Below are 14,690 nucleotides of genomic sequence, written 5' to 3'. Positions count from 1 at the left end.
ACGGTCAGCAAAGCATCAGCCAAACGAAAGTCGCCAGCTATCTTCTTTGAAATTTCATTTTCCAAAAAAACCACGCTGTTTTGTTCATAATTGCCAATATACCCTTCATGGAGATTTGTTTGGTTCCACCCACATTCAACCCACAGTCACAAGTCACAAGCTAGTTTAAATCCATAAATTAGGATAGAATTGGCAAATTAAGGGCTTTTTGAAGCTCAGACCGAAGTTCATTACCAAGGATTGGGCCTATGCTGGGCTCAGATTTTTTTTTTTAAAAAAAATTATTATAAATTTAAAATAAGTTAATAAAAATTAAGTTGTTATAATCAATAATGAATTAAAGAAAATAAATATTTTAAAATAAAATAATAAATAAAGAAAATAAAATAAATAAAAATTTAAAAATTTAATTTTTTAGTATTGAATTCTCTAATTCATACACTCTCTTAATTAATTAATACTTAAAAGAGAGTTTAATATTATAATTTTATATTTTTTAATTCATTATTTATCTATAAATTATGGATTTAAGTTTTCTTTTTTATTTTTCATTATTTTTCAAATTTAAATTTTATTATTCTAATTTATAAATTTATTTTTAAAAGAAAAAGGAAGATTTGGGCTTGACTCGGAATTTTATTTCTAAACTCTTATTTAGGCCATCATGTGGGAGATTCAAGTCAAAACCCTTAGAAATGGACCGGATTGATCCAAACTCGGACTAACCCAATCTTTTTTGCCATCTCTAAATTAGAATGTTATCGTGAATCTGAACTCTTCAGAGTTTTTTAAAAACTTATTTCATCTGATTTTTTTATCTTATGTTAACAAGAATATTGGAGTTTTCCTTGTTAATATATGATTGCCGATTTTAATAAATTTTTATCTTTTAAAGTTGAAATAGTTTCATTATCAATGGAGCGTCCTTTAAGATTAAGATAGTAATAAAAATTCACAAAGTATAGCTTCTCCGAAAGTGGAAATGCAGTAGGCCAACAAGAACATGACCATAAAAATATAAAATCCATTGCTGCTAAGATCGGCCAATGAAGAAGTGACATGAGCTGGCAAATTTTGATAAACCAGTTAATCAGTTGACCACCACCATCTCATTTTCAAATGATTTTATAAGCATTTTGACATTTGATTTTGGTTACAGTTGTATCATTTTTTTTTAATGTACATGTGACCACATAAACATAAAGCCAGAACAGAAGTTGGTGGTGGGGTCTGACCGCCGTTCGAATTTCAAAGGAGAAAGTGGATATTGGAAGAATTTGTCTTGATGACTGGCCAGCTAGATGCCAGCTCATGTTCAGACCAAACGCAAGTTGGAGTTGGAGAGAATCATTGCTCGAGTATGGACACGAGAAATTCGACCAGCACAAGCGTGCAAGAATCTAACCATGATAGCGCCATTGATCATTTGATGTAAGAGAAACGTGCACCGAATAAAAACTGCCTTTTCAAGTTCACGAGCCTAGAGAGCATAATAATCAAGAAAGCGGCTGGTGACTGTGCCTTTTGATCTCGGCATAATTTAAAAACCAAATCAATATGAACGTTTAATCAACGGATCAAAGAATCAACCAAATCTCTTCCTTACATTCTTGTATATTTAACAAGCACTAGTAAATACAAGTATTGGGGGGGAAAAAAATTACAAAATTAGAGGGGGAAAAAGGATAAGAAAATTGTATGAATTATGCCAAACAACAATTTTGCAATCAATGCGACATTCAATTCATAGTGTGAATGAAAAAGAAGGGTGTGCCGGGGACTTTACAGAAAAATAGTGTCAGTTGTTAGGGGCTTCCGCTGAAACCTTGACTGTTTTTCTTCGTCTTTCCCATCTCCATTTCTCGGGTGTTCTGGCCTTCACTGCTTGACCCAGAAGGATACAAACCATATTCACTGGTAGGTCTACTGTACTCGCTACTGGCACTGTATTCCTGGCTGTTTAATGCCATCTTCCTGAATTTTTTTAGGTCTTCGTTGTATTGCATTGTATCGTAGTCTGAGCTTCCGTAAGAACCGTAAACACTGCTCTGTCCAGGTCTGATTCCTTCATTAAGGTCAGCCAGAGATGCATCCCCTTCCAAAGCTCGGACTATCTGCTCCATAATAAATTACGCATTAGAAGACTGATTAAAAAGACGATGTTTTGGTAATTGATCAACCAAATTCAAGCTCATTACCTGGCTCATTCTTGGTCGGCGACGTGCTGAATGGCGCACACAAGCAGCTGCACAAGCGACCATACGAGCCATCTCATTGTGGTTGTATTCATTATGCAGTTTTGGATCAACCAGAGTGTCAAAGTTTCCATCTTCTATAGCTCTATTAAGCAAAGGCCTTGCCTGTAATGCCAACAAATTTAGTTAGTTTCCTGTGATATCCAAGATTTCATAGCCATAACTGGACTCCCGTGATTGGAGAAAAGAAGGGCAAAAAAAAAATATTACTCACCCAATCCACCAAACTGTCTTCCACGAAAGTATGGGTTGAGTCGACAGGTCGACGACCAGTAATCAATTCCAAAAGCATGACCCCAAAGGAGAAAACATCTGATTTCTCTGTGAGTTTCCCGCTTGAAGCATACTCTGGAGCCAGGTATCTGAGGTGCCAAGCATATAAGAAAATGAAAAATTAGCTAATTCAAAGTCCTGAGTGAGCATATAAAGCTCACTCATCAAAACTCTAAACCTATCCTTAGAAAAATAGATTTGATCATTATCATTAGAATCAACTGAAAAGATTAACAACAATAATATGGGTCACAATCATAGCTGAACCAGCTGCCTTAAACGGATCACTATGAACAGATGAAGCGAACTTCAAACACCAATGTAAAATGTCATGAAATAAAGAAAAAGACAAAGAAAAAAAAAACATGAGAGTTAAGTGCAATTGAGTTCAAGCATTCACAATGAGGTTTGGAGATATCTTGGGAAAACAAAAAATAACTTATGAAATTTTTGGGCCACACTCTGGTTCAACTCAAACATAACATGGTTCATCATCAGTGATACGACAATTAGAAAAAAGAATATCAAAGTAGTTGGTCTTACCCAAATGTACCCATCACTCGGGTGGAGACATGAGTATTAACATCAGAAGCAATCTTTGCTAGTCCAAAATCAGCAACCTAAGGAAAGGAACTTCAAGATTAGCATCACAAATATAATTGATACCTACAAAAATTTCAAATCACACTGGTGCTAGATAGAATTTGAAATAAGGTTCTGCTCATGTTTCCACTAGTTCAAAAATTTTGAGTTAAAAATTCACTAATGCAATCAATACCTTTGCCTCAAACTTGAAATCCAAAAGTATATTAGCTGCTTTAATATCACGATGAATAATTTTAGGATGACCTGAAAGTACAAATAGACAAGATATTAGGGTAAATCACTGTACAATCAGAAATCACAATCCATAAAGTTTGAGAGAAAGATCTTACAATCTTCATGGAGGTAAGCCAGTCCTTTCGCAGAACCTAAAGCAATTTTGAGTCTTGTTAGCCAATCCATGGTAGGCCGACCCTTCCCTGCAATATGCTTTTTGTCAGATCCTCAATAAATTTCTTACATCAGCTAAAAAGCATCTATTACAAAAGCATCTGTGAACTAATGTCTTACTTGCATTTGGTGCCTTAACAACATAATGAAGGCCAATACAATAAGTACAAGAAGAACTTATAAAGTACTTTCCAACACATAAGTTCACATAAAGGGTTATCTAAGGACTTCATATGCAAACTTACCATGCAAGTGAAATTCCAAAGTGTTGTTTGGAACAAACTCATACACAAGCATTCTTTGTGATCCAGCTGTATAGTATCCAACCAAGGATACAAGATGTTTGTGATGTACTCGGCTAATAATTTCAACTTCTGCCTGAAACTCACGTTCTCCCTGCCCACTTCCAGCTTTCAGCTGCTTGATTGCGACTTCCTTACCATTTGGTAGGACTCCTCTGTGCACATAACCAAAACCGCCTTGTCCGAGGAGGTTAGCATCTGAGAAGCCATCTGTTGCCCTTGCTAATTCTTCGTATGTAAAGGTGCTCTTCGAAAAACCTAATGAAAGGCCTGGTGATGGAGGTGGGAGTGGTGCCTCAGACCCTGAATAATTGGAGCCAGAGCCTCCACTGCTGCTCATGAAAGGTGGTGGTGGTGGTGGAGGGGAGGGATTGTATACTGGTGAGTGTGGTGGGCGTGATGCAACTGGAGGTGGAGGAGACGGCCTCGGTGGCTGTGTGACTACTTGTGCTGCAGGAGGTGGGACATTTTGCTGCCAGTGCTGCTGTCTGCCGCCGTAAGGGTCAACTGACAAATCATAAATTACTTACAATACTCAATAGTTATTAATTGAAGCAGGAACCTCTGGAGATGTTAGTCAAGGAGTTATTTGTATAGCTTGTTAACACCTTCTTTAAAATTAATTACTCAAAGAAACTAGAGAAATGACTAGTACTTGATCACAATGTATTGCCAATATGCTATCACACCTTGAATTAAAAGCGTATTGAAATCAAAATTAACAATTCAACATCAAAAAGCAATTTTCAAGTGCCTCAAAATCTCAAGAAAAAAAAACAATAGCAGGAACCATTTTTGGTACTCCTAATGATAAGATGTAACTTAGTCAACTGAGACAAAATCAAGAGTCTTGGCCACAAGCTGTAGATAAATATGTGAATGGAAAGCATCAAAATTGGAAAGGTAAAACAAAGAACAATAATTTACTAGAAGTTTAAAACTTATGTGTTACCCTAAGTAGTTCAAGATTTTAGATTTTGCAATAAACAGAATTTTGGAATGGGGTTTGCCAGTTTGGTAGAATGAGACTTTGGCCAACTATATGGTAACAAAAACAAGGACCACTGAAATTATTCCGAAAATGTCCCAATTCTAGTAATAATCTCGAATATGAAAATATCACAACACCTCCAAAAGAGCAAATTTGACTCCGTTGCAATCCACAGACATTAGACAGCACACATGCAGCTGCATATCACCCATGTCTACAAAGTACAAAATAGTTCAGAGAACCAAGTAAAAATCAAAGATAAGACGGTTTCATTGATACATGCATCAATCAATCAAAACGGTCAAAATTGAATTAAACAAATGCAAGAAAAATAAAAAACTAAGTCCGATTTAAATTCATGCAATGCCAAGGATGAATCAAATCTTAATCATAAATCAAGAACAACACTGCAAAAACAGGTCACGGAAACGCACAAAATGATTAAAATCAACGAAACCAGAAGCAATTTGAAATAAATAAATAAATAAATATGCAAATTTAAAGAAAAGAAAATAAGAAAGTTAAAAGCTTTACCTTTTGGGGCAGGAGGAGGTGGGGGCATATAGTAACCGGCCTCATCATCTCTCCTCCTCCTCTTCTTGCGGCAACACAAAAACAACAGGCTCACCACCACAATTACCGCCAGCCCACCAATCGCCAACCCCACCACTAACCCAGTACTCACCCCGCCGCCACCGTCGTCACCCGTCGGAGGCGGCGGCGATCCCCGAACCGTGGGAGGAGACGGCCTCCCGGAACTATTGGGAGGCGAGGGAGGACTCCTGGCCACCGGATTCGACGGGGGCGGAGGCCGGCCAGAAGGAGTGGACGGCGGGGGAGCGCCTGAGGAAGGAGGTGTCGGTGAAGACGGGGGTGGCAGGCTCGGCGCCGGGGTGGTAGGCGGTGGTGGAGAGGCAGGAGTGGTGGGAGGGGGAGCAGCAGGAGTGGCAGGTGGCGGAGCAGCAGGAGTGGTTGGTGGCGGGGCAGCGGGGGTGGAGGGTGGGGGAGCCGAGGGAGTGGCGGGGGGCGGAGGCGAGGTGGTGTTGGCGGATGGAGGAGAAGTGGGGGCCGGTGCCGCTGGGGTGGCCCCCGGCGACGGTGATGTTGACATTGCAGCCGAGCTTCTTTTTATAACGACCGTTTATTTCTCTCTCAATTCAAGAGAGAATATTGCCGTTGTGTTTGTTGTGTTAGAAATTAGAATTGTGAAAAATGAAGAGAGCTTAGTATTAGTATTAGTATGAGTATATGAGTAGTTGTGTCAGAAAAGAAGTACAAGACAAAACACTTTTTCGTCAGCTAGAAGGATTTGTTTGTGCGTTTGTTTGTTGCGGGGACGATTCACATGGGAGAAACTGCAAGAGAGAGAGAGAGAGAGAGAGAGAGAGGAATTATCGTCTGCTGCTTTGATTAATGCTTGGCTTGTTGTCCAATTGGGACAAAGTGCTCCGCGGGGGACCCACACGATTGGCCCGCGCATTCGCGGTCCTCTCCGGCTGTCTTTTCTTTACTCGGTTTTCGGATAATTTGGGGGGTTTTGCATTTTTATTTTATTTGCCAAATTAGTTGTAATCCGTGATTTAGAGTTTTGGTCTTCGTTTGGAAGTTTCTGCCAGCTTTTTCTTTTCTCCTTTTTAATTTCTGTAAATTTTGCCCATTTGTCACTGCAATTATTCAAAATTTTGTATCAACCAACGAAGGAAAGGAAATTGTACAACTTAAAGAGGAAAAAAAAAAAAAACAAAAAGGAAAAAGTTTCAAACTGGAAATAATTTATTATATATATTTCCATGAACGAACCTAAATCCCACTAGATTTAGGTTTATATATTTATTGGACTTTGTAATTTAAAGATGGGTCGATGTCTTTGGAAATATTTGTTCAAATTTCTATAGCTCTCTTAATCTGTTCTTTTACAGAGAATCTCAATCTTCCTCATATATTATAAAGAGAAATTTGAACTTACTTTCTCAAAATGGCCGAGTGAGAAAATTTAAAAAGTGATTTTTCTAAGGTAAATTCACTTTCTCTCGCACATGTGTAATGATTTCAAACTCTCCTATTTAGAACTATTAAAATTTGACACAATCTTATTATTCGACACAAATAAATAAGTATGAGTTGTTAAATTTGACACGATTATTAAATTGATTAGATCCGAGTCGATACGATTTTTTTTTTTTGGTCGGATTAGGATTAAAATTCTTAACCTATTTATCCAACACATGGGTAGTGATTGATTTCAAACTCTCCTGCTGAAAGATTTTCTCAAAATTATTTAGAGATTAAACTTAACTTGTTTTGAATTCAGACATCCGAATAACCCTATATCTAAACTATTAAATAGGATCCGATATATTTATTTATTTTTATTTTTTTCTTACGAAGAGTGGAACGTGTTACAAAATTTGCCAGATACACCTGGCTCTTGAATTTTCTTTCCTCCAATGAAAAATGAAAAGAACAATCGATGCAGGTGAGAATCAAAGCTCAGCATCCACAATACGCCTTACTTTATAAAGTCTTTTTTTAAAGTCTCCAGTGATTACAATTTTCCCACAGAGACCTGACTAATTACCTCGTGTCAATCTCATGTATTAATTGTAACCCTTCCGTTAATGCAAATGTGTCCAAATCGGTTAGCACTGATTGTGGCAGATTGTCCGAATATAATATTCCACAGAATCATCATCTTCCCCCCTTGAAGATGGCGAAATTTTTGCTGCTTTACAAACAATAACATTACATTTGTTTGGGAAAACTTCATTCTCATCCTTAGGGTTTCATACAATAGCTCATTTCATCATTATTTTTTAAACAATATTCCAAAACATTCTTCCGGTAACTCACTGTTAGTTGAATGTCATTTGTTAGTAATTTATTAAGGGTAAAAAGGAATTTTCTATCAAAGAGAAAATTATAAAAATAAATAAAAATTGACATATAACTAAAAATAATTTTATGTAATCCCACTAAATAAGAAATATCGAAAAGATGACAAATTTATATTTCAAGCAATTCTTTTTTCACTTATTTCTATTTTGATGGCATGAAAACCCTATCAACCCTATATCCAAGTACCAAAAATATTATAATTTTCTTATTCATATAAGTATATTCTCTAATTGTAACGTAAAATGGATTGAATTGAGTTGAAGATAAAGAAGATATTCAGCACATGCAAGCACATAAAAATTGGTGGCATTTTTGAGTTTTTCTTTCAATGATTGAAAGATATTGTGTTAATTATAATTTGCTCTTTATGGCAATTATTCAATGGTTATATCAAACTATTTCATCGTTGATTTAATTTAAGAAAAATTTAATGAATTTTGCATACTTTGTAGTATTATTTAATTGTGTAAAAAAATTATTTTAATATAGTTTGTATCACTTTAATGAAAAATCCTATTTTGCCCTCAATGAATTACTAGTTAACGGTTTTACACTAACGGTGAGTTAACGGAAGGATATTTTATGCTATTGTTTGAAAAATAAGGATGAAATGAGCTATTACATTAAACCCTAAGGATGTAAAGAACTTTTTCCCCATTTGTTTCTATGTGATAGTGATAATTTTTGGTTCATATATTATTATTCATTTCTCTATCTCACTTAATTTAGATTTAATTCTGAGTTTTTTTTTTAAAGAATCTGATACCCCAGATGTGTATTTATAATGTCGTACGATTAAAACACATAATCCGATTCGATGTGAATATGGTTCTGTTATTAAAATTGTCATATCATAAATATGCCTACAAATTTTAATTTAGATGGATTATATTTTATATATCGTAGGGTCACCTTGAGCCTACAAAAGGCGTTGATTATTCGATGCAAACGAAGAAGCAGCAGCGTGGTTACTTACTTACGCAGTATAGTTTTTTAAGCCAGGATTATGATTACAAAAATAATTATGTGATGATAATAAAAATTTAAGTCAAGGATTAGGTGAACCCTAAAATCTATTTTTTAACTTTTTCTCTCTGATTGTTGCAGTGTATGTTACTCTAAGTAAAAGCCATACCCAGCTGGATGCCAACAGTTCACTATTCACCAAGATATTGACATCTTTCCTGATATTATTAAAATGCCAACAGACTCGCTAATAATTTTTTTAAAATTTTATTTTAAGAAATGAATTAAACCAATAATAATAATATCATAATCGTCTGAATATCATCATAAATCATAATTTGGCTCCGAGACGGTGAGACTTAGTCGGATATTAATCCAATTTAATTTTTAGGCTGTTTAATGAATGGCCTACGGTGGTTTCAAGTTTCAGCAAGCCGTTTCATCGTGGGACAGATCAGACAACGACCCGAGGCCAACAGTCTGTAGTGAATTTTCTAATAACCATAATAAATTCTTTTATGTACATTATTATTTATTAAAACAAATTTAAAAAAAAAAGCAAATTATTTTCATTAGTAATCCAAATGGGCCCGCACGCGCTCTAAATAGTAAATACAAACTGTATTTTCTGATAAAAAAAAATTATATATATATATATATAGGAGTAGACTTCGAAAATAACAAAGGAAAGGAAGGTGGTGGGAGGATTACGTTGGGTTGGCGAGCTCGCGCCGGCAAAACGAGTCTAGAAATGCTTCGTAGATGAGGCCGCCGGAGAGCCGGTGGAGAGAGCACAAGTGTGCGGGCTTGTTTGGACTTTGGAATGTTTGACTTGACATTATCAAAATATGGCCTGGCCATCCCTTCCCTTTTCCCAAAATACCAAAATGATGGCTAACAAAAATTCTTTGCTCCATCCACGAATTAACTTTTTAAAACATTGAGTTTCTGGTTAGTGTCACAATGATGGTTTATGATTATGTTTAGTGCTTGTACCTTTTTGATGAATTTGATTATGATGGCGTTTCTAATCATAAATTATGTTATTATTGTACGAATTTATTATTCTGATATTATTTATAAACGAATGTCAATAAATATTAGCATATTTTTGGGGTTTTTTTTTGTATTTAAAAAAATGAAGTATATTGTTTGACAACAGATTGGACCAAATCAAATTAAGGAGTCTTTTAAGAGATATAAAACGTGGGTGTAATATGCGCAAGTTGGAGTGGAATGACAACGCTTTGATGTTGGATATTTTCGGTCCTTATTGTGTGTGGTTTTCGGATTTAGTGTATGATAATACCATTTGAGAAATAAATGGACAGAAAAATCGAAGAATTGAATAATGGGATTAGGGAGCAGGCAGTGATTGTTTTACTTTTTCAGAGTTGAATTGGAATTGGGTGGCGAATGGCGAAAGGGGGGGCGCCATTGGGGGCTCTCTCACATGGCCCTTCCCGTCATTATTATTATTTTATTAATTATCCTCATAATTAGTGGCATGACATTCGCTTCTTCTGACCAAAAGCAAAAAGCCAAAATATTCATTCAAGTCAGGCAGGCCAGCTCTCTGTCTTTCGCCTTTACAACAATTCCAGAACTGATGATAAATGATAATTAAATGGAAAAAGCTATTTATTTGGTAGACTTGATTGTTATAAGGGTAATTTATCGTCAACCCCCAATTGTTTCGACATTTAGCACCGCGCACTCACATCTTTCGACTATATGCACTGCACCCCCATTTCCGTCAAATCACCGTTAACTTAACGCCAAACAAGGGTAAAATGATAAGTTCATATAACATTAAAATAATAAATAAAAAACTAAAAGAAACACTCTTTTATCATTCTTTTTTCCCCCTTTTCTCTCTCTCTCTCGTTTCCTTTTTTCTTCTCTTCTTCTTCTTCTTCTTTCTTTCAATCTTCTTGGCGTCTTTTTTCTTTCAATCTTCTTTCTTTTTTCCTTCTTCTTCGCCTTCATCTTCTTCTTCTTCTTCTTCTTTCTTTCTTCTTCTTCTTTCTTTTTTCTTCTTCTTCTCCTTCTTCTTCTTGCCTTTCACTGCAGCTTCTGCCGGTGTGATCTGCCGCTGTCTTGAATCGACAACAACAAAATGGCGCATGCTGCGTGATCTGCCACTACTCGAAATCGTTGCCTCCACTGCTGCATGAAACCGCCGACGCCACTGAAGTTGCCGCCGTTCTCGCTGCCTCTATAATTTAATTTTTGTTAAATTAGTTTTAGGGTTTTTTAGTTTTGGTTCCTTTTGTTAAATTTTCTTGGTTTGGGTTTCTTTTGTAATTGAATTTTACAGTGAAATTTTGGTATAATTATCTTAGGTTTCTTGATTATTGGGTTTTGTTTGTTTTGGTGGGATTATTGGAATTATTTTGTAATCAACTAATAATTTGTGTTTAATTTTTTTCTTACCCTTGGAATCATGCCTTTTCTCTCATACTGGAGATTATCGATTTTACAATTTTGTTATGATAATGAAACAAGAAAAAATTGTTTCAATATATTATTGAAAATAAAAAAACTGATATTATAATAATTAATTTTCATTCATAATGTAAATTTTATAAGTTATAGGGGTATTTTTGTACTTCAGATTCAACGCAATTCAAACTAAGGGTAGTATGGTCTTTTAAGTTAATAACAGTCTAAACAGTTGGAATTAACTGATTTTTTGACGGAAATGGGGGGGCGGTGCACATGGTCGAAACTTGTGAGTGCCAGGTGCTAATGGTCAAAACATATGGGGGCTGACGATAAATAACCCTTGTTTATAATTGCGAGATTGAGAGAAAAAAAACCGGAATCTTTCATTTTATAGAGCTCTTAGATATTCCTTCGCTTCACCCCTCCTTGTGAGAAATGATTGCCTTCAATAAAACATTATTAATATTATTGACAAATTATCTTGTTATGTTATGATAATATGATCTATAATTTGCTACCCTCAAGTGAACTAATTTCATCGTAATCTTAACTTCCATCGTCTTTCCGTTGTTAAATATTTATCTGCCGTTTAGGGTTCGTTGCGATTCTGTGTGCGCTCCTGGCACGTTGCATTTGAATCCACGTGGCTCCTCATCAGAGCTTCCCTTGCCGGAGCCCAGACGGCGTAGTCGGTAGTTCAAGGGATAAGGCGTGGTGAAAACGACGTTGTATCATTTGGAAACCTATAACTTTTGGCAAAAATTTCGGTCGAGAATATTGATGTCCGCTTCATGGGAATGGGCCCGGACTTAACATTTTCTTCAGGCCAAATAAATTAATTAAAATAATGGAACTCAACAATCTAAAATGAAACTTTCATTACAATTTTCTATTCATTAATGGGTTCATTACAATTTCTTGAAGGCATTACGTTTTACAACAATAAAAAATTCTTCACTAAATTTTGTATATTTTTTTTAAATCTTTACATAAACCTACACTATGACTACGTACGGTACATAGTTTATCCCAGGATTAATGATCTAATAAGATAACTGAACACTTGCATTTATGGTTAAGGGCCTGAAATTGCCGGTGGCTTCACGCCGAAAGTGCCAGCTTGTTGTAGTTCTGACGCTTTCTGGTTGCAACTGAAGGTAAAAAGAATCAGGTGCCTGGAAATGTGTTGCTACCTGTGCTGGAGAGGATTATGAAGGCACAAACGACAGAAAGCGAGAACACCGATACCCATCTGTTCTCTGTGTACATCTATCTCCATTGCATCTGTAAAGGAAAGCCGTGCCCAATTTTCAGCCCAGTTCCGTAGCCGGTCTGCTTCCGCAGCATACAATGCCCTTTCCTGCAATAATAAACCAGGAATAATCTTTTATTTGAGACTTGACTGGGCAGAGGTTGGTACAAAATGATGAAACTGGCCAGGTATGTTACTAAATGGAGCTAGCATTACCTGGTCATCAAACCAACGTCCTCGTCGCAGCCATGCAGTGACTAATGCAACTAGTATCCTAGGAGGAGTCAAGTAATTTATGGCCTTCCCTGAAACCCTTCACTACCCGTATCCGTGGAACTAAAGTTTTAGCCACAGTTTCAGGAAGCTCGCAGATGATATTAAACATTAGTTTGTTTTGTATAGTTGAGCCACTGCAGAAAAGCCATGAGCAAACGTTTTCAAAGTTAGCATCACCAATTAAGTAATGAAGACCACTGACAAGCCAAAACGATCAGCAAGGAAAACTCTTGTGTGCGTGTGTAATGGAGTTTAAACAAATTCAAGCTGTTTGGAGAGATCATAGTACCAGTTCAGTTGGGCACGAGTTAGTTAAACTACAGTCAACCAGACAAGTCAAGTGGAATAACAAATGAAGCTTCCATGGTACCTTAACAGCAAATCCGTAAGGACCATGCCTGGCGATGCTGTATGCACCCCAACTTTAGACCGCTTAGACTCCTTGAAGAGTGATGCTTGAAGCTGCCTGAGACCACATTTTGTGGACCCATAGCTACAAGTTTGAAATAGTACAACAAAGCAAGCAACTCTCAGAAACTCCAAATGATCAAAGAATTAATGGAGTATTGAACAGCAGTTGTTAAAATTTCATTCCGAAACATTCAGCTTCCACTCACACTGGTACTAAACTCTCGATTAATAAAAAATGAGGGTGACTTACAAAGCAGTGAGAGGGGTACTAGAACCTCCAGAGCCAGCACCGTCCATGTTAAATATGTGGCCTCCCTTTGGCTGGTCTCTCATCACACGCATAGCCTCACGAGTGCAGAGAATAGATCCAACTAGATTTGTTGAGACAATCTACATGAGGATCCCCCTAAGTTACAGTTTTCGTAACTTACAGCCTGTGATTTGACTAACTAACCGAAAAAAAATATGCCACGTGGACAAAAAAAGAAAGAAAGCATAACTGGTTGAAGGAAGGTTACTGGAAAAGGTCTCTTCCTCTTGCTATTTCTCTCTCTCACTCTAGCTTTTTATTAATCTTATTTCACATATGCACGACATCCCAGTGTTAGGGAGTATGTATGCTTTTCTCTTACTTGTGAATATTTGTGAGGGCAAACATTTTTTTTCTTACTTATGAAAGTCACTCCTCACCAGAGCTAGACCTTGGCTTCAAGCAACAATTGATACTAAAACGATGTTGTGTTTCTTTTTTTTTTTTTTTTTTTGATAAACATATTTTTCTTCACTGGCTTGGCTTCAATCTGTATTCATTAAAACAGAGGTATAAATCCTTTGTCAAGAATGATATGATTGATAAAGAATGAGAAATTAAATTAGTATGTACAACAGACTCATGGAATTGAATTTCTGCATGAGAAAGAGAAGCCACGAAAGCAAATATGAACAGGACACCAAGTAACAGGCAAGAGCTCCATGGCTTGACTGTAACTATTTTGAGAATCCCCATTTCTTGTGTTGAGTAAAGTCTTAGGTGATTTACTGATCTCTGGCAAGGTAAGTTCATATTTCTTTTCAAATGATTTTTATTTCTTTCCAATAAGGCTAATTTATGTTATTCACACTTTATATGGAACTGATTGAAAATAACATGATATTGCACCTAATGCTGTGGCATTTATTAAGTTATGAGTTAATCTAAATGATGGACACTGAGAAGGCTTCTATATCTCATTCGCCCTCGTATATTCATAATTATGAACTAATTTGTGTTTGATGCAATTTTAAATGCATTATTTCCTTCCTTTCTCTGTCATCCTTGTTTTCTAGCATTAATAAGAGATTTATCTATGACTGACATATGTCAAATGTAAATATTGTGCATATCATTTGAATTTTCATGGCATGATTAAAATTTTTCAGTTATTCTTTTGTAAAAGTAGTAATGAATGAAATGATGACTTAGAGCACTTGTTATGCCTTGTTTGGTTGGTTTGATGCTTAAATTGCAACAATTTTATTCCCCCATTTAAGTTCTCGTTTTATCCAAGGAATATTTCTAACTTATTACATTCATTATGCACAAATCAGGCATAATATTTTTCCTTGGCACTAAACAGTTTTTGATTTCA

The 14,690-nt window shown here is 36.1% G+C and overlaps 1 protein-coding gene and 1 long non-coding RNA gene across 4 annotated transcripts; both read right to left on the bottom strand.

Moving 5' to 3' along the window:
• Positions 1–1,577: 1,577 nt before the first annotated feature.
• Positions 1,578–6,173, bottom strand: LOC102610683 (proline-rich receptor-like protein kinase PERK1). The gene is made up of 8 exons (XM_052441974.1): positions 5,349–6,173; positions 3,767–4,330; positions 3,464–3,550; positions 3,307–3,377; positions 3,072–3,148; positions 2,470–2,617; positions 2,199–2,360; positions 1,578–2,114 (listed from the first exon to the last, which is right to left on the bottom strand). The coding sequence occupies exons 1-8, from the start codon at positions 5,923–5,925 to the stop codon at positions 1,806–1,808; spliced, it is 1,995 nt and encodes a 664-aa protein (XP_052297934.1). The 5' UTR covers positions 5,926–6,173; the 3' UTR covers positions 1,578–1,805.
• A 5,857-nt stretch (positions 6,174–12,030) lies between these two features.
• On the bottom strand, positions 12,031–14,453 carry LOC102610384 (uncharacterized). Of its 3 annotated transcripts, none has more exons than XR_008054950.1 (4): positions 13,313–14,453; positions 12,941–13,144; positions 12,592–12,785; positions 12,031–12,483 (listed from the first exon to the last, which is right to left on the bottom strand). It is a non-coding gene; the product is annotated as an uncharacterized LOC102610384 (long non-coding RNA). The 3 variants fall into 3 exon arrangements; XR_008054946.1 differs by having other exon boundaries at positions 13,022–13,144; XR_008054949.1 differs by having other exon boundaries at positions 12,592–13,144.
• Between the last annotated feature and the right edge of the window lie 237 nt (positions 14,454–14,690).

Source organism: Citrus sinensis, chromosome 1 (assembly GCF_022201045.2).
Source record: "Citrus sinensis cultivar Valencia sweet orange chromosome 1, DVS_A1.0, whole genome shotgun sequence".
Lineage (NCBI taxonomy): Eukaryota > Viridiplantae > Streptophyta > Magnoliopsida > Sapindales > Rutaceae > Citrus > Citrus sinensis.
This window is presented reverse-complemented; position numbering and strand designations above follow the sequence as displayed.

Coding starts and splice junctions, on each gene's coding strand:
- LOC102610683 (XM_052441974.1), bottom strand. CDS start 5,925: ATGTCAACATCACCGTCGCCGGGGGCCACCCCAGCGGCACCGGCCCCC. Junction 3,551..3,766: donor TTTGGAATTTCACTTGCATG/GTAAGTTTGCAT, acceptor AGCATATTGCAG/GGAAGGGTCGGCCTACCATG. Junction 2,618..3,071: donor CGAGTGATGGGTACATTTGG/GTAAGACCAACT, acceptor TTGGCACCTCAG/ATACCTGGCTCCAGAGTATG.